Below are 20,801 nucleotides of genomic sequence, written 5' to 3' on the forward strand. Positions count from 1 at the left end.
ATGCGTTATTTCATTGTCGTCATTTCGTCTATTGTCACTTTTATATTTAATTCTAGGGAATTTAGTAGATATATTATAATGTATATCTCATACACAGATGAAATGCGGTTCTATATTTACGGTTCTACCAAACAATGTGTCATCCTTTAAGGGTTTGGAAATATGGTCACCCTAATATAACTGTAAATATATACGACTACGATATAACTTAATACGGGCAAAATGAAGTATCGCAAATTTGAAAATATTGACAAGCCTAATGGGTACTTGATTATATTTGAACAATTTACTGTATACATGTAATCATCTCATAATTTATCTCTCGGGTTTGAATGTGAACTTGGAACCCCTGTCGGAACCCGGTTGAAAACCACTGCTCTGGCGTTAATAAAGACTAATACCGTTCTAGTCTCTTGCAGCATTTTAGGGGCGAATTGTTGACTACTACAACTAAATTGGATATTATCTGAGAACAAAATGACCATTCGCTTATTCAATTTATACTTAACTTTTGGAAACACAACTGACAATTGGCTAGCAAAACCACAAAAGCGAGCTAAAGTTTACCACTGTGCCTGAAAATCTGTGTAAAAAAGTGTCTGGGCGGGTGCTAAAATTTCGATTGTTACGTCACTGTTAATATATATATAGCTGAATAGCCAACGCTGCAGAAGCTGCAGAAGTACCGAAGGAAGTCGTTACTGCAGGAAACATTTATGGAAATTGCTAGGGTTGGTGAGGATATTCCAAAAAGTAGAATGTTCGTTGATAAATTCCTGATGTTATCTATGAGTATTTTATTGTGTGGATGTGAAGAAAGAGATGTCAATCACAGTGAGTAACGATCATATTGGACGTTTGTTCATGGAAATTTAAAATGATGCGGTTAGAATAGGATTTGCATATTCAACCCCGGAGAGAGGAAAGTCGATAAGACGGTCGAAGCTTAATCATATGGCGAACCACGGCCTGTCGTATGGTTACCATTCCATGTCGGTTATGGGATTATGGGACCACCCTACGGCGGCGAGGAGTCCAGCAACCCTCTTGTACATAACTATCTTCGCATGGGCTTCGAACCTGCGAACCCACGCAGGGTGATCAGACAGAGGTGCGGTGGCGAGCGTATTACTAACGCTTAGCATGGGATTTGAACCTGCGAAACCACGCAGGGTGATCAGACAGGGGTGCGGTGGCGAGCATATTACTAACGCTTAGCATGATGTGCCACACAGCCGAGCCGGTACATGTTTCTGTGTTTTGTCAATCTTTTTTTTTCTTAATGGTTCCAAATTAACGCAACACTAATGTATACCAATATACATGATCTCGTATTGCTGGAATACTTTCAACAAATTAAATATTGTTTATTTTCCTTATCTATATTAGCGTACTAATCGGAAAAACTTTAACCGTCAGGTCTGAGGCCTACTCGTATGTCTAGCGCGCAAGTAATGTGCGGTGTGAGATGTCAGTAACCTATCTTATACCTCAGGGCAATATTTTGTAAATGTGAGTTTAATGACAAGATTTTTTCAAATAAAAAACTAGATCATACGCCAATGATATCCTCAAAAGAGACAAATTGGGGGTTAGGGATGCGCTGGTTTTCCAACTGGGCCCCTGTCAAGCTAATGATAAACGAAGAATAAGCACAATAACCGTAAGCACAATTCCGAATGTTGAAAATCGCAATATCTCATCATCACAAACATTAATTTAAAAGCATTTTAAATGTTTCATCGGTAGGATTGAATTAAAATTGTGACAAGAAGAATATTTAATTAAGTGAGATATGTTTCAATCATATATATTATGGCGACTCCCCTCGCTTGTTTTTCAGCCACTTCGTATATTGTCTATTTTGCAATGACATCTTGATCACTTATTGTAGTTTTATGGAAACGTAACGGAATGCTGAGTTATTTGGATTCACCACTCTCCAATTTCGAAGAAAGATATTTTGCTTGCTCATCTTCTGGTCATGCTTTGGATAAACACCATTGAGATTTATATTATTGCACAAGCCAAACCACCAGCCCCCTCGCTGTATTTGTACGCAGGTGTCAGTTCGTTTAGGATCAGTGTTATGGTCGTGCGTACTGAACGGCGAGTATAAACTGTATCGCATGTGATTTCCCAATCCAGTGGTTCCCAAATACCTACCTAAATTGCTAATTCTGAAATCAAACTCTTCTGTCAGTATATTAAAAGAATCGTGTTCCATAAAACTTCTTCTGCCCTCCCTGTCTTCAATATCTATTCGAAGTTTGAGGTTTGTAATACCTTGTTGCCCAATTGCCTTCTGTTGGACTATATTGTGTAGATTTCGAAGACCAACCCAATGTTCTTCATTTGGAAATCCGAAGCCTTGCAGATAGTCGCTCCATCCTCGGTCGAAATTGACTTCTCCATTTACTCTCTTCTGTATAGTCATCCATCCTGTCTTACCAGAAAATGCTCCAATTGTTTCCATGTCACAGTAAATGGGTATGGAGTAGAGGCCGTGAAATATGTGTATCATGTAGACTCCGCTCTGGGTATTTCCTTTTGCGTAAACTTCTTCACAATCTGTAAAACAAAAGTGAGAATATATGCCACAAATTAGGCCTGGTTAATCGGTTAACCAATTTTAAACGGTTAACGGTTACGATTCATTTTGACCGTCAACTGACATCTCAGGTACAAATCACTTTTATACTGTATAATTTCTACAAAAATGATTAGTTCATCGCAAATTCATCTCACGTGGCGTTCAATTCAAGAGAATATCACTAACTGTATAGGTTAGCACCAAAACTGTAGTAAATATTTGAAGTATGATAATAAAGTCAAATTCTTTTTTAATACGTCGTGATTTGTATTAATGAAAGTAATTGGGTCGCGAGTTAAAAAAAAAGGAATTCGATTTTTCAAAAGTACGCCGCAAATCCCTTGTAGTTGAGCGATCATGAAACTATCTCGATCTGTGAATACTTTTGAGCGATGCCAGGATAAGATCACGCGAAATTGCTTTGAAAGCATTGGGACGTAGCAAGCTTAAAAATTATACCTATTTACGTCAAAAGTCACGCTGCGGTTAATCGGTTAATATAGCCCGTTTAACGGTTAAAGTGTTTTCTCTGAAATTCCCAGCCCTAAATATTTCATATAATATCGGTCAGTACAAACGGTACCTCATTTATTTTACATCAGTTTTCTATTTCATCTCTAATGAAGCTTGTGATATCGGAATTTGCAGTATATAAGGTTAAGGATATTTTCCAAATTGACACGGAATACCAAATTTCGACCCCCTACTCCGGGGAGTTTGAAAATACGCCTCCGATTCCAGTGAAATCATATACTGAACTACGGACCACAGACCTGACACTGTGTCGAGGTTTTCATGACTTCTTCTCCCATATCGCGAGTCGAGAGAGTTTTGAACACAGAAAATTGAGTTCACGTTTTCCCCAGGGCAGACACCATAACCAACGGCCAGTCATAACACTAAGTTTGAAATTTTTGATAATAAATCACATCATCTATAGAAAATTATTTATTTCTTGGCATTCAAGCAAGTATTTGACCTTGCCCTGATTGTTTACTCTATTTAAAGCAAATGTTGAGATCTATTTGTTTTATAACGTTTTCGGAGTTTCCTTTCGAAGGTATAATATAAACTGGACGCGGATTCGAAATGCTTCAATAATATACCAACTATTCGATAATTACACTTTATAAAATATTTTGACATTGCCACATTTTTCTTTTCATTTATAGTGCCTATTGATTAAGTTAACTTACGACTGATATATTGAAAGCCATTAAACCCCTATTTTTTAGAAATTATTTATACTGGTATCTATAAACTCACCATGAAATATGTTTAGTTTCAGTTGAGGGAGTGGCATTGATATGTTGCAGTTCCTCTGATTTGTTACATGTTGACTCCCTGTCTTTTTTAATTCAATATAACGCTGCAGGACCATTTTCAACTGGTCTTTTAGAATCTTAATAGGCGAATCCAATGAGTAGTTGCATTTTGTAAAACGTGGTTGTAGCCAGAATACTCCAATCAGCAATTGTACCGTTAATATGGAAAGACGAACCATTTTCTACGAAATAATTATGTACTCTTTTAATTCAGAAATCAACATTTCATCGGGGAAAGGACATATTCACTCTCCCAATTACCCTGGATGCTCTAGTGAAAAATCAATATCATGGATATTTAACGCAACGATTGATCACCCCATTGTGGTAGAATTCATGGATTTTGATATATCTTCGTAAGCATAACATATTTACCTAAACCTTCTCTAGGTAACAGTATGACAAATATATTTAAAAACACAGGAAATATCCCCCTTCCTTAACTGAGCTACCGGCTCAAATTGAATTAATACGGCTAGCGGGTGTTGCACATTTTTGCCACAGTTTACTGAAGTGTCACTTTTCGTAAATTGTACTGGATCCTCCTACCAGGTAAAATATTTGCAAAAAAACGTGGAAAAGCGTGTACATTTTATAATTCATTGTATGGTATAATGATGACAAAGGTTTGTCTTTTTGAAAAACCTACACCCACCACTGGTGAAACTGGTGATTTTCAGAAGTTTGTCGAAATTTACTGGAATTTTTTTTAATATCGATTGCCTACAGCAATTGTCCAATGTTCAAGAGAAGAATGAGTATGACAGTGTTTGCCATTATAGTTATAGTCCGACAGTGATATAGTGAATTCGACCGGCCTATAGGAGTAAAGCAAGTTAATTACTCAATACAGATGCACTAAAGCTCGTTTAACTGTAGAAGCTCGTGGAAAGCGAAAAACCGAGTTTTGCGAAAAAACAATGCCTTCAATTCTACATTCGACGACTGAGATTTCTTTGAACTATGATAGCAAAAAAAGTGATTGTGGACGTGGCATCGCATTCACGTATATCTTTCCCAGTAAGTTATCCCTATTACTTTATTCTCTATTACCGAACATGTATATCATATCAAATTTATCTCTTGACTAACCCAAGGCTATCTATCACAAAAAATACTATGCAGATTTATGGGTTGCATGAAATTGAAGCTCTTTTTCTTAGCCTTCATTGTGTATTTTGTTGAACATATCTATGCATTTATCGAAATGATTTTCAGGAATTTTGGTAGAAATCAAAAGTGTTGGTGTGGTTGGTGAAGGTGTTCCAATCAGGATTGACATTCCAGATCTACCTGATGAAATTTCAAATGAATGTCAGATTAGTTTTGGTACAGAATCAAAATATTTTCAAATGTTCCAATCTGGACATAGTTTCAATTGGACTTTCAATACTGCGGGCGAAATGCGAAGTACAATTGAATGCAGCCTGATTGTAACATCTGACGGAAGCGATGTGGGAATGATCAATAAAGACGTGTATATTGCGATTCAAGATAATTTAACCTACATAGATTTCCGCCGAGTTTTTGACCAACTGAGTCAATCTCTTTCTTTTCAATTTGGGCAAAAGATAAACGTCACTTTAACACTGCCATTTACTTATCCTTTCACATACCGCTTAATATTCGTTAGCATTCAACAGTCGACCAGCGACGGAAAAATTAACTACACTAACGATATGATGATTTTTCGAACGAACCTCACCTTATTTTTACTTGTCTCAAGTCGTGTTCAAATCACTCTAGGACCAGGTGCACATATAGCTATCCTTCTACTCGAGAACGATGTTACAACAGCAAACCATACTTTTAATATATTACTTTGTGAAAAACTAAAAAACTTAAACATCGAACCAATCCGATACATTGACCTTGAACCAGCGCCATTTTCTATTACAATTCAAATAGCTGAAGGGAGTCCTGCATTCATTGGAGCTAATATAAGAAATAAACAAGATAACAGAAATGTAGCGACCACGAACGCATTTTGCAGCAATCCTCAAGAATGTAAGGAAGTTGTTTTAGAAATGTCGGTTCCGTTCGAAGGGGTGTTTGATATTTTCGTAAAAGCGAATAACAGTTTGGGGGAAGTGACGTCAAAGGTTGGACCTGTTGAAAGTTTTCCTCTGGTACACAGAGTATATGTGACGTCAACACTCCCGATTTTCACCACAAATGATGCTATGGTATTTGTGTTTTATGAACTTACTAGCAGTGGCACATTTGAAATACAAGTTTCAGTAAATGACAACGTAATCGCAAAAAAGGAAGTGTCGTACCATATTACTCTCAAAATGATCGAGAGCGAATTGCCGAAATTAAGAATTCCATTCGATCCCGCTAAATATAAAGTATACAACACATCATATCTTTTTACCAAGCCTGGACCATACAATATAACTGCCAAAGTAACAACTGAAAACCATAAACAAAGTTTGAGCGATGAAGTATCAGTTATTGTAATGAGCGCAGTCGCGACTGTGTGCTTGACGAAAGTAAAGATTCAAGATGGTAGTGCTGGATCATTTATGAGATCAAGTTTGCAAGCGAAATCCCCGATTATATTGAGCACTGATGTTCACATCGAGTGTGAAATTCCTGGTAAAGATGAGATAAGATATAAGTGGAAGATATATAAAGTGAGTTTATTCGTGGTTATAGTATATTGACTTTTTTGGAAGCAATATATTAGCATCTGCTGATCTAGTACGGCTTATGTCAGTATGTGAAATAAAATATTAGTTATTATTTAATTATTAATAAAATATTATGTTCATTGCAACTTGCCTATCCGAACGTATTTCTCTTTAGTTAGTTTCTTATACGTTTATATCTGTTGCAACAATTCAAATGCAGTTGGGAATTAATCAAGAAAGGTTTGACATTAACAGCAATACTGAATGTTTTATGAAACTTTTTATGAATCGCTTCGATCTCAACCTTAAATTGTATTAAATAGGAAATCATAATGTATGCCTGCTCAGAAGTTTTGTCCACTTTTTTTAAACCTGAGTGCAATGTCTTGCAGCCTTTCCTGTATTTTTGTTATAGGTCGATACCATGACAACAAAACCAGAAAATGAAATCCACTACAAACAATTAGTGACAGAGACAAATGAAATTCATATCAAACCATGGATGATTGATCCTGGTCTTTATATTATTCAAGTTATTGTTACTCAAGTTGGCAACAGTGGAATTCTTATTCAACAAGTTGAAGATTTTACATCAATTAAAATACCAAGAATGGAATTAAATGCACAAATATGTGGGGGAACACTAAGAGAAATAGGTATGGAAACATTGATTTTTTTTGTAATGCTATTTGTCACTGAATGAATTCTACTAAGATTTGAATCATATTCCTAACAATGAAGTCAGCATGTTATGTGGAATTTTTTTTTACACGGACTAAACATATTTTGTGCTTCATTCCGTATTCTATTGATAATCAATCTTATTTCATATTTTCTAGGTCACAACACATCTCAAATATCATTTGATGGATCTTGCTCATTGAATCCACATATTCAAGATCAACAATATGACTGGTTTTGTTCTTTGAATATTGAAGATTTACCTGTTGATAAACATATTGGAATGTTTCAACATAAGGGATCATGTTTTGGTTGGAATCCATCATTTGTAGGAAATCAATCAAAAGTTGAAATTAATGTTGATGAAACTAAAATAAAAGATAAATTTTACATCAGATTATTTGTTAGTTTATCTGGTTATGAAGATGTTTTTACTGATCAAGAAGTTTTCATTCTATCACATCCTGCTCCAAGTTTAAATATTTTGTGAGTATTGTTGATATATATGATTTATAGCTGTGAGTTTTTTTATTTCATTTTTCTACCTAAATATCTTATTACAGATGTTGGGTAAATTGTGGAAAATCATTAAAACCTCAAGAACCTTTCATTCTACAAATTCAATGTGATTCATGTGTGAGCTACGAATGGAAAACAATATTTGGAAAGTTGAGTGATTGTGATTCAAGAGAGTTTTGTAAAATTGAATCTGCTGTATTGGAAAAAATCAATTCAACAAAAGATATTTACATCACTGCTACAGGTTTGTAGTTGAACCAAGGTTTCATATCACTCTGAGGAACTATCCTGTCTATATTTCTATCAACAATTTTTTTTCTACTAGCTATCTTTAATTCTCTGTTTAGTTGTTTTTATTGTTTATGAGATAAAGCAGACTAAATCTCTAATGTTCAAATACTGTATGCCAAACATTTTCAAAAATAATTAGGCTATGAATTAATACTTTGGTATAATATTATAATTTTTTTGCATATTACCAACATTTACTTTTACAGGTGTGGATGATATTGACCAAAATGCTTCCATCACTATCAAAACTTACATTATTCAACCTCCATCTGCAATGCAATGTTCATATCAACCTGAATCTGGTTTTGGATTCATCACAAGATTCAATTTAACTTGCATAACTTATGAAAGACTCATATTCAAGTTTTCATTGATTGATGAAGGTTGGTTTTCAAATAACATTTAAAAGATAGTTCCCATAACCTTTTTATCTAATGTCACCCTGCTATGTTGCTCATAAATATATATGTATAGTTTTTATGTACCGGTAATAGGAATTTCAATTGTTCGAAAGAATATGATGCCAATAATTTGTTTTATTCCACATTTCTATTTTATGATGTCATGAGTCTTTGACAAATATGTGGTGGTTGCTGTTCAGTCCACACCCTTAGAAGATCAATCACACCTTATCTTCTATCACCCTTAGAAGATCAATCACAAACATTTTGTGATAAAATATCAGTGATATGTTGTATTACATGTTCTTTTCTTAAAATGCAAATGCAATTTCAGATTTATTAGGTTAATGCATCACAACATCCACACACTTTGGATCTTTTCTCGTTTTAGCAATCTCGAGAGAAAAAAAAAGTAGAGTCAAATTTTTATTCATTGTTTTTATGGATCAAAGTATTTTACAGATTCCAAATCTCTTCTACAATATGGTTATGAAACTGAAGTCACAGATTTAATTCTTCCACCTGGTTACATCCAAATACAGGCAGAAACATGTAATTCTGCTGGTTCGTGTTCACACAATATATTTCCAATACAAGTACAAGAAAGTAAAGATCCAGCAATAACTGAGAATTGGCAACAAGAACTTGAGAATGCAATAAAATCCAAAAATTCACAAAAAGTAGCTCAATATGCTTCATCGTTGTCGAAAAATCCTGATTTTTCTATGAACTTGGTAAGTTGGATTAAGAGCACATGGAAATAGTGCCTATGTAATAGATTTCAGTCTCTGAATTATGTGAAATGTTTAGGCCAGTGGGGTCCAAACCCAGGCCCGCGGGCCACATGTGGCCCGATGCTTCATTATCTGTGGTCCGCGTCACATTCGGAGAGTAATCGATAAATCGCATTTCGTGTTGTTTCGTAATCAAATTTATCAGAAAAATCTTTTGACATATTGTTTCATCACTAATGTCACTGAATTGACTAGTGTTATGGCTGGCTGAGGCAAATAGCGAAGTTGAATGATGTGCTTGGCAGTCTAAATTATTATCTGGCTTTCTATCTTTTTTGTCGGAAATATATGCTAACAATAAAGGCATCATAGAAAACTAAAAATCAAATGTGGATTCTATTACCCTGAGATAACTATGCCTGATAACTATGTGTTTGCACAATAGAAGTGTTTATTTTGTATTGCACTGTTTACCTATTATTGGCACTATTGTGGCCCACGAACAATGAAAAAATAAATTTGTGGCCCGCGGAGCCGACAACCTTGGACCACCCTGGTTCAGGCATATTCAATTCTTTGCATATGTTCACTTTATCGATGAAGAGTTTTAGTAAGGATATGAGGATAAAAAATTTAACTCAATGTCCTTTTTGATGAATCATATTATTTATGTTTTAGAGAAACAAAATGTTGAACTTTGCATTGGATTCCATACTTATATCAACTGAATCAGTGAAGCAAACTTCCGATGTTCTGCAAGTTGCAACAGAGGATTATTTCAAGAGCTTGGATAAAACTATTCAGGTAAATCTAAACAAAGTCTTATTGATGAAATACTACTAGTGTAGCCTTGTACTGTACTACAAATTTTCAAAGGCAGTATACATAATATTTGCACGGCTTATCATTTAACTTTAACAACTACTCGAAATATTTTAGTTTTATTTTTAATTTATTTTTTATTTGAATTTTGTAATGCTTTCAGTGTTGATATAGTTTTTCTATTTTCATATTTTTTTTAGGGAAACCTCATAAACAAACTATCTGATGTATCTACCTGGATACATAATGATATTGATTCATCAATCGATTCTATTTCATCAGTCGTTAGAAAATCATTAATTGTTTCATCAAATATTATGGAAGGAATGAGTGAAACTCAGGTGAGATCCAAGAGATCCAAAAAGTTATTCATTGGAATATCAAATTTTGTTGTGGTAATCATTTTTTCGCTTTAAACGAGTTCCCGACTCCCTCATTATCCCATTTACCGGTAATATAAATTGTATTTAGTTTTCTTTATTGAGAGATAATCGAAACATGGCTCTATTTCTATATTCCAGGTTACTACAACATCCAACCATCGAACTCTCACAACAATAGTTGATGATTTAAGTCGTGAAATGCTTGAAGCAATTCTACCTGGAGATGAAATAATGAAAATTAAAACAAGATCTGTGGATACTAGTATTAAGCGATATAAGCATAGTGAAAGTGAGTTCTTCATTTTTTACTTTAATTTTTTTTTTTGGTATTTTCGCAGAAAATATATAGTTTAGCAATTTTCACATTACTGTAATGTATTATATATATATTTTTATATCAACTGTGCATTTCAAAATAATATGTCTATTTTAATACAATAGATTTGACCTTGACTGATGATGAAGTACAAATCAAAGTCGAAGATTCGATGGGGACACAAGATGATGATACCGAATTCTTAAATTTACAGGTAAGAAGATAATGTTTAAAATTTAGATGGTTGTCTATAATGGCTTATGATAGATAATCAATTTAGTCTCATTCAATTCATTTGTTAGGTTTTCAGATTCAACTCTTCAAACACAAAATTTAACACAAAATCAAACAAAGCAGATGAAGTAGTTGGAATAACTTTGTCGAAATCTCACAAAATTCCAGGAAAAATAAAATCAGAAACAAAAACATTTTCCTTGTCAAAACCAATAAAATATGGTTTGTTGAATCATCAACCTGAACCTGAATATTTTAATTTAAAATTAAACGAAACGAAACCAGGTTTATGGAGCGGATTTTTACCAATTGTTGTGGAAGGATCTCATGAAAATGTTGCTTTAAAAATAAGAATAATTACAAATGATATTTTGGAAATGGAAAAAGTGAAGTTGACCTTACAAGAAAGTAACATCCTGGAAATGGATCGGTTCAAACTTAATGAAATTGTCAATGGAACAGGTATAAATAAACAAATTTTTTTTTTCAAGTTTTGTCTACTTCAAATGTTAAAAGTTTCTTTGCCTGTGCAAGTACAAGAAATTTTTCTGAAGTAACACTTTTAAATGATTAGTGGCAATTGACCCTTTTGAAAATCAGGTTAAGGCATTCAAGGCAAAAGTATTTGTAATTCTTCAAATTTTCTTTACATTGTGAAGATTAATACTATTATATATTTATTGTATATTGTTGAGTATTTTTGCTTTACAGAATTTGCGTCTGAAGGTGGATTTACTTGGACGATACCTATCCTGAAAGGTCACTCAATTTTTAATTTAACAGTAGAGACTCAATCTATTCATGCAGTGACTTTGAAAATATTGACATATGCCACCAAGTGTTCATTCTGGGATGACATGATTAATGATTGGAATAGTGATGGTTGTAAGGTTTGTTATTAAAGACAATTTTGTACATTAGTTATAAATTTACATTAGTTATAAATTTACATTAGTTATAAATTTACCTATTCTCAGGCCACTCTGACTTCAACACTTGACAAATGGACATGGTGTGAATGTGATCCACAAACATTTTCAAGAACAAGAAAAATTTCTTCACCAAATTTATTTTCATCAAGATTGATTGTTTATCCAAATAAAATTGATTTCACAAAAGTAAGTTGGACTGAATCATTCTTTTTTTTTAATTATTCTCTTGAACTAGATTCACTCATTCAATGAATCGCTTGAAGCAGGAGTAGATCCAGGAATTTTTGTTTCTACAGGTTTTTCTCTTTTTAATTTACACAAATTTGCCTGTTAATGGTATGACATCAGATGTTTATTTAGACCAAGAATGATACAGTCTTCTATGCAAACATATTCTTAGACATAAATCCATACTTAGTATATTGAAATTAATCTGTTATTCAGGTATCTTGGAATTTATGGGAGGAATTTTATGACAATCCAATCATATTTCTAACAGTATTTGGAATGTATTTAGTATTTGGATCGGCTTTGTTCTGGGCAAGATGGAAGGATAAAAATGATATCGAATTCGTGAGTATATCATTTTACTTCTGTATTTCTGTGCCTAATCATACTCAAAAAAGTAAAATTGTACCAATTGTAGACTCTGGTTTTGGGTTATTGTTACGTATTTTCAAAGGAATCAATCTATGTGATCATATACTTGTCCCATGTCTGTTATTTCTGGTTATGTTTAAACAGCATTCTTACATAGAAGTGAGCGACAATCTTCCAAATGAACACTACAGATATTTACTTACAATATTTACTGGTAATCGTCGTAGATCTGGACCTTCATCTACTGTTGTTGTTAAAATTAATGGATCAAATAATAAAAGTGTTGTTCATATATTACAGGTAGGTAAGTGATATTTTTATGATAAAAAAAAGAGGAAATCAGTATAAAACATTGGTAATTACCGTAGATTAAATTAATAAAGTCTATATAGAGTTTTGTTTTTCAAATTCTGCTAAACATGCTACTTTGTTCATTATTGGGGAGTTGCATGTGTGTTCATGACATTTCGGAAATTTTTGTTTGGTTCCAGTTTCCCAAGTAAAGAGAGCAATAATCATCATATTTAAATATTTGTGGTTTTGTTATCAGTGAATATTACTATGTTTGTTCACATTCACACGGTTTTTCATTGTAACCAATAAATTGTAATACTCATTATTCTTCTAGAAATGTGAAGAAGAAAGAATTTTATTACAAGGAAGTGTTATCACATTTCTTATTACAACACCTGGGTGTCTTGGTGATGTTACTACTGTTAGATTATGGCATGGTAATGAAGGTACAAGTCCTGAATGGTAGGATATTTTTAATATTGACGAGTGTCTGAAAAATTATTCATTCAATTGTATAGCACTTGTACTACGGGAAAATGAAATCATGTGTGATGGAATAGATATTTAGGCCAAGTAAAACAGACTAGACATGTTCTGAATTGTATTTCATTTACATTTTCCTTTCTTATCTGGGTTTAATCAAATTAGCTATCATAATTACCAGATACCACATATTCACATAAATAAGTTTTTCAAAACATTCCGTTTAGGTATCACACTTTTAGAAAATTAATAAACTTCTAAATTTATCGGTAAATATGATCTTTGTGATATAGAGTTGGTTCCAATTGACACCATCGCACTACAAGCAAGACACCACCGTATTAATAGTATGTAAAACTCGGACATATACTTATGCCTTTCAGGTACATTGATCGTCTTGTTGTTCGAGATTATGAAACAAATGAATGTTGGTTTTTTCTTATAAATACCTGGTTATCAGATTATCATATGGGAGAATGTCAGATTGATATTGAAGTTCATGCAGCCACTATCAAACATCTTCATTCATTCAAAAGTTTGTTCACAATTAAAAGTGAAAATTATTTAAAAGACAGGTTAGTGGAATGTCTTGATGCTGCATTACTATATTGAGTCAATTCATCTGGTCTTCTGTTATTTTTCAGACATCTCTGGTATTCATTATTTGCGATGCGTCCATGGTCACAACATGACATGTCTCGTACTCAACGTGTTGCTTGTTGTTCAATTCTTGTATTTATGTTAATGTTGACTTCTCTTATGTTTTATGGACTTGAAGCCTCTCTTAGTATTGATCTGGGATATTATTCATTCAAATGGTCGAATATTGCTATTGGTAAGTGGGTGATTTATATTGGCAGATGTTGATGAATACTAACTTAGCTTTTCAGCTCTCACATCTCATCTCATTTTTAGGCTTAGAAAGCAGCATTCTATGTTTTCCTGCAACCTACATTGTATCTGTGATATTCCGACAATCGCGACAACATCACCATAGATATAACCATAGTGATACAGTTAACTATGACAACATCACACTCACATCTACATTATCAGACTTCAATTATCAATGTAGAATTTCATCTCGAAGGTTCAGTCGTGGGACAATGACATCATCAAGACGTCTTTTGAGACATCGAGAACTTGATAATATGGATTTGAGCGTTCCAAGATTTCGACATTTGAAATCAAAACGACATACCGGTAACAGTATGACATCACCACATAGAATAAGCTATGAGAAAATATCATCTTCGGATACTAAAACGCAACAATCATCTAAAGTGCTAGTTGTTGATGATGCAAGAGAAATTCAACTTACAAATAGTAAAAATTTAAAACAAAAAAGGAGAAAAACAAAACAGCAAATAAAATATGATGGAAGGGAACTGCTTTTACCTTCTGCTGGTTTTCATGGGGATGCAGATTTGCAAGAACAAAAAAGGTTAGAAAACTGGGCAAATGCATAGAAAATTCTGAGTTTAATGCTGCATTCTTTTTCAGGAGGTCTCATCATCGATCAAAAGTTGTTACAGTCATGGATATTGATCCTGATTCTGTTGATTTTAAACCAATCCCTTGGTTTTGTATTTATTTTGCCTGGATATTGATTACTATTATTATCATTGGATCTTCTGTACTTAGTGTGATGTATGGAATGACTTATGGAAGTCATATTTCTAAGCAATGGTAAGTATGTGATACAAACATGTATAAATTGTTCTCTTGTATTCTTAGTTGAAATCATAATATCAATTCTAATTACTTGTTTTACTCAGGTTGGTATCACTTCTAAGTGGAATAATTCAGAATGTGTTTGTATTGGAACCATTCAAAGCTATATTTCTTGCATATATTATTGTTGTTAATAATCCTAGACATGATATATCAGACTGGATCCCACCTCTGAGAACTGAAAGTATGAAGTTTGTTCATTTTTTGCAATTCTTCCTTTCAATATTTGTTGCAAATAGAATGTCTGTTACCATTTTTAATTGCTGAAACTCTATTATTATTCTAGTTCTTCCACGAAGATACAAAAATCCTCATCATATTTTACAAAAATTAATCAAAGAACGAGAAACTGAATCAGCTTACAAATATCCTGATGTTGATAAAGTTAAAAATCAAACTATTGATAAATTAGAAGATAGAGTTTTTAAAAGGCGAATAAAGGTTGGTGAAATTTTCTTCTTAAAACTTATTTTTGTAATGTATGTATAATTTTGTATAGAGGTAGGAATTGAGGACTGATTATTGAAATCAGAAGACAATTGGAGTTTTTGAAGTTTGCTCTATTTACATTGTCAAATTTTTTTTTATTGAAATTTCAGTATATTTTCAGGACATATCAGTTCATCTCATTTATCTTGCTATTCTGTTGATAATTGCATACGGACTTCATGATAACAAAATCATATATTTCAAGACAGCTGTTAAAAATATGTTTGATGGAAATTCAGTCTTAAGTAAAATGAAAGTGAAAACTCGAACTGATGTTTATGATTGGTTCAAAGGACCTTTGATTGACAGTTTGTATGGAGGCCATTCTTCTCATTTTCCTGATAAACAATTATTAGTTATAGGACCTCCTACTCTGAGACAGCAAAGGATTAAAGAAGGTGAGTACTCACAATATATGAGTATGCAATATGCACTTGCCACAAGTGTGTGAGCAAATTTTACTAATTACAACCAAGCTTTGCAAATGTTTGGATACGAGTATGCAATGTGCTCTTGTCACAAGTATGTGAGCATATCTTACTAATAATTACAACCAAGTTTTGCAAAAGTTTGGATTGTATGTAATGCAAACCTGCAAGTAAATTCATGTAGTGCAAATAGTCTGTATGATGCACTGTTTGTTTGAGACTGCGTTCCACTTTTCTTGGGAAGTTTGTTGCTTTTGTATGAACTCAGATTAGAAAACTTTAGTACGCAACCTTGTTCATCAAATCCAATAACAAGTTGAGACATTTTTTAAAATGGCCATGCTTTGATTCCAATTCATTGCGATTGGCCTCAAAATTGAAACTTTCTCTGATCCAATCCTGAAGTTGTTATTTCGTTATAGTTCTTTGTACACAGCCAATCTTCTTCCCCCTTTCAACTTCCAGAAAATGGCTTGCAACAACTATATATAAAATCTTTCACTTTTTGTTATATTCATCATTTCTCATTTACCATTAACACCCCCAGGTCCATCCTGTGTCTACACATCTGTTATTCCATATTTAAAAACATCATCAACATGTAAATCAAACGTTTATGAAGAAATTGGAAAATACTCAACTGCTTGGTTCAAATATCGTCCATATGAGACGCTGACTCGTTATGGCAGACATCACAGGTGTGCGTATTACCTTAATGTCTATCTACATAACATCAATATATGATTGTTCAGTTGTACAATCAATGCCATATGAACATTATATCAGTTATTTTTGAGAAAGAATGTATATTTGCAAATGCTATAAAAAGATGTATCAAAGTCATATTATGTTACAGTGTGTTTTGTTTCAATACCATAATATTGCAAACTAGTTGTCATATTTAAATTTGTATCTTCTTTCAGTCCTTGGACTTATGTTGCTGGTGATCCATACTCTCTACCATTCTTAGGAGAACATGATAACTATCATCTTGGTGGATATGTTGGAAAACTCACCAAGAATAAAAATAATGCAACAAAAATGATTCAATATTTACAAGATAATAATTGGATAGATGATAAAACAAGGTAAGATTATGGGCAATTTATATAAATTGCCAGCAGGTCTAATAATATTCCTTGGAAAATCGCAAAAATACATATTAGTGAACAGTTACTAACAAGCATAAGATGAGTAAATAGCTGACATAGACAATAAATATTGAGGAATTTGTCATTTCCAAAATCATGATTTCCAATTCCTGGAGTAGACGGTTTTAACTGTCAGCAAAATGTGGAAGTTCATTACTTACATTTACTTAAAAAACTATGAATTTCGGTTTTTCAGAATTGTCATGTTGGAAACAGTTTTATACAACACTGCAGTTCGATTATTTTGTATTGTTTTACTTGGTGTAGAAATTCCAAACACAGGTCAAGTTCATGTAACTTTACAATTAATGGTAATGAGATCTCATCATGTTGTGTAAGTTTATCTATAATATTACTTGATTATAAATTACAAAATAATGTCAATATTTTGTCTATTTAGTGCGGATCTATAATTTTAGAGTTAAATTTTAACATTGGTATTGTAACAAAACTCGCTAATCATATTGCGAAAAAGGAACAATAAATATTAGCAATCCTTTTGGCCAATGCTTTCACTTACATGATCTAATTTAATCTGTTTCAGAACATCATTTGACGTAATTGTATTCATCAGCCTATTTGCTTTACTAGCAATGGTTTTTTATTTTATTTACAATATTGTGAGTCTTGCTAGAGAAACAGGATTTGAATATTTTGCTGATGTTTGGAATGTTCTTGAAATATTAACATTGATTACATCTGTTGGAGCTGTTATTACTTTTCTATCCAAGTGAGTATTAAACTTCAATGATTCGCTGCTTGAAGATTTGATTTCTAGACATAACCAGCAGAGTTTTATCAAACAGGGCAACATACACAGACCTAGCACTTCATGCAACTAAGACAGGAGATGATAATTTATTTCTATTCTACACTGCATCATGTCTTGATTATGCATTAACGTGTCTACTTGGATATTGTATATTCTTTACTATGATGAGAACTGTTGCAGTAAGTTACATCTCATATATGACAATAAGTATCAATGGTAACCTCATACAAATCTGACATAACGTCTCTCGACTTCTTTTTTAGATAATGGAAGGCCACCCTCACTTCAGATTATCAAATGCAACAATGCAAATTATAAGATTTGATTTAGCGGGACATTTATTTTGTTTGTTTATTGGATATATGGCATTTTGTCATTCAGGTAACTATCGCAAGATTTTTATGATATTTTTGGTTAACTTTTCATCAAATATGCAAAATCACCAAATTTATCAAAAAATAGATTGCTAGAACATTCGTTATTCATTTTTTTAAATAGCAGACAACACTCTGATATTTTCTTCAGGTCTTATTATGTTCCATGATATGTTGGATTTCAGCAGCATCCTTAGGGCAACACAATCAGTGAGTTTTGAATTTTATTTCCAATTATAGTGACTGAACTAAGCAACTATATTTCCAATTGTGTGCAGTTTAAAAAAAAATTGGAGTTTTGTCCATGAATATGGCCGAATCGACAAATTTTGTATAATAAATGGTAGTGACTAAAAGATTTTACATAATACTATGTGCATATTATTCGAGAATCCTGAGTGATCGATCCCAGATTAAGTCATTGCCCCTAATCTATTTTTGTGTTGAACAGAAAATTTTCTTTTCAGATAGTTGCCTATGCAGCTGGAGCATACATGAATAATTTACTTGCAGAACATCCAATGCATGGTGGAATATTTCTACTCATATTTTTGCTCATTTACGTCAAGTTATTTGTTAATTTTTATGCCTGTATTTTGGAGAATGCATATCGAGAATCAAAATTATTATTACGAGATATTAAAAAGGGAGATTTTGTTCATTTGACAAGAAAACAAATCAGGCAAGTAATTTTATTATAAGTGAGGATTATAATTTATGTTATGGAATTCTTTGCTATAAAGCCTATGGATTCTCTTGAATAATAGCAAAATAAAGGTCTAGTTTTATATCCCAAAGTACATTCTTTGGCGCTTGTGAACCAAGGTGGCGGACCCTGAACATAGTTTTCTTTATTTTAGTTCTATTACGAGTTCGGGGACTAGCCAAGTGACTCCTGTAGTATTTGTACCTGAAATTAGGACCTAAGCCTAACCTGGTACACATACTACGGGAGTAGGCCTACCCATTCTTTACACAAACTTATTTCGTTTTTAATAAATTGATATCTTGTCGTGAAATTTGTCTTATTTTTCCCTTGACAATATATTGAGATTTTGAAACTATAGAATATGAACTATTATTGATTTTTTGTTGAGCTACAAGAAACTGACTTGTCTAAGATTTTATAATGTGAATACCAGTGTCAGGTCTTTCTGAATACAGCAAAAAATAGAATTTTATCCATCATTCAGTATGTACCGGTAAATAAAATTGATTTTGTTACCCCAAACAAAATTTAAATGATTTCGATTTATTTTGGTCTTTCTTGGTCTCATCATCTGAATAGGTTAACTGTGTGTATGTTATCAAATGTATTCATTGAGTCAAAAAATTCATGTTGCTGCATATCTTTTGCTCAAAGATATTTTATCACAGGAATGGCATACTTGTAGTAATCGAAGATAAGTTTTAAATGAGGTGTTGCTTCTATATCTGAGCTGGTTTTTAACCTTATTCACCAATTGACTCAAAAGGAAGCAATAAATATAGCCGATACTAGCCTCAGCTTTGCAAAGTATAGTTAGTTATTAGTGAAATTTAGTTCCACTTAGCAGGCTATACTGTACTTAGTTTTTGGCCATAAAATAGACAAGTTTTTATGCTGATTTTTAACAAAATTTCTATGCTACAATTTTTTTTTTAATAGCTTCCATTTTGTGGAATTGAATTTCTAGCTATTTTTCTGACAGTGTTAGCTAGAATTTTTTCTACTATTCAGACATCTCATCGCAGGGCTAAGCTCATAATTGAACAGGGAGTGGACCTATAGTGTGTTTTGTTATTGTTGATTGTCATATCAGCTTTTTTTCTTTTCCTGTTTTGAAAAAATCACGTTTCTCATTTACTAGCCTACTGGACCAATTGCTTTGAAAATTTCAGTGGTCAAAGATTGTATCTTAGCTAGAAGGGTATTACTTTTATTTTATTAGATTTCTGGGGCCTGCATGGGATTTGTTTTTTGTGTGCGATGATGTCATAAAAATTGTGCTCCCTGTGGCGGTCGCGCTTTCGCTTACTAATAAGTGCAAATCTGCAGCTCAGCTGCAATACCAGTAGACTACGATGACAGATTGAATACCCGTACCACTTCGTGTCCATATGTTTGAGTACCGTTCTCTTGTTTTCTAGATCTTTGTTTGCAATTGAAGCAAGAAAGAGACTTAAAGAAGAAGCAAAAGAAAAGTTAGAGAATGAAAAATTGAGAGAAAAAATTCTGAGGGAAATGAATGAAATTGAAAAGGAGAGAAAGAGTAGAACAAAACTTGAAAAAAAAAACATAGATGCATAATGGGAAGATGAGAAAAGAGAAATAATCACAAGGACGTATAGCTTGGCCTACGGAAATAAAATTGATCCGACAAGGCAGACAATTGGGTTAGATATACCTTGAATAGTATTTTTAAAATGTACTCCGTGATAACCCAACTACCTACACTTAGTCAGCGTGGTACTCAAAAAATTCACTTGACGAATTTTATACTATAAAAACTTTTCATGTTATAAAAAGATTTATTGAAAAGAATATTCTGGCTCATCAATCATAAAATATGTTCCTTGCTTAACTGCCGAACAGGTAAGACTGGAAGGCTATAGCAGAGATTCTGGGA

General features: G+C 33.0%; 2 protein-coding genes across 3 annotated transcripts; one reads left to right on the forward strand and one right to left on the reverse strand.

Moving 5' to 3' along the window:
* The first annotated feature begins 690 nt into the window (after positions 1 to 690).
* Positions 691 to 20,716, forward strand: LOC120333011 (polycystin family receptor for egg jelly-like). Of its 2 annotated transcripts, none has more exons than XM_078119300.1 (35): positions 691 to 834; positions 4,133 to 4,274; positions 4,772 to 4,938; positions 5,137 to 6,557; positions 6,970 to 7,210; positions 7,394 to 7,721; positions 7,799 to 7,998; positions 8,252 to 8,428; positions 8,909 to 9,180; positions 9,859 to 9,984; positions 10,203 to 10,343; positions 10,524 to 10,674; positions 10,827 to 10,915; positions 11,004 to 11,397; positions 11,647 to 11,825; positions 11,913 to 12,053; positions 12,312 to 12,440; positions 12,612 to 12,767; positions 13,096 to 13,223; positions 13,628 to 13,819; positions 13,889 to 14,079; positions 14,160 to 14,688; positions 14,748 to 14,933; positions 15,023 to 15,162; positions 15,265 to 15,419; positions 15,589 to 15,865; positions 16,443 to 16,593; positions 16,819 to 16,983; positions 17,243 to 17,380; positions 17,591 to 17,776; positions 17,853 to 17,997; positions 18,082 to 18,199; positions 18,344 to 18,402; positions 18,660 to 18,874; positions 20,323 to 20,716. In XM_078119300.1, exons 1-35 carry the CDS (start codon positions 717 to 719, stop codon positions 20,480 to 20,482), a joined length of 7,707 nt encoding a protein of 2,568 aa, XP_077975426.1. In that variant the 5' UTR covers positions 691 to 716; the 3' UTR covers positions 20,483 to 20,716. The 2 variants fall into 2 exon arrangements, with proteins under 2 accessions (XP_077975426.1, XP_077975427.1); XM_078119301.1 differs by having other exon boundaries at positions 14,751 to 14,933.
* Positions 1,675 to 4,107, reverse strand: LOC144431319 (microfibril-associated glycoprotein 4-like). Its single transcript, XM_078119305.1, has 2 exons — positions 3,860 to 4,107; positions 1,675 to 2,571 (listed from the first exon to the last, which is right to left on the reverse strand). The coding sequence occupies exons 1-2, from the start codon at positions 4,095 to 4,097 to the stop codon at positions 1,886 to 1,888; spliced, it is 924 nt and encodes a 307-aa protein (XP_077975431.1). The 5' UTR covers positions 4,098 to 4,107; the 3' UTR covers positions 1,675 to 1,885.
* Positions 20,717 to 20,801: the final 85 nt, after the last annotated feature.

This window comes from Styela clava, chromosome 13, assembly GCF_964204865.1.
Source record: "Styela clava chromosome 13, kaStyClav1.hap1.2, whole genome shotgun sequence".
Classification (NCBI taxonomy): domain Eukaryota; kingdom Metazoa; phylum Chordata; class Ascidiacea; order Stolidobranchia; family Styelidae; genus Styela; species Styela clava.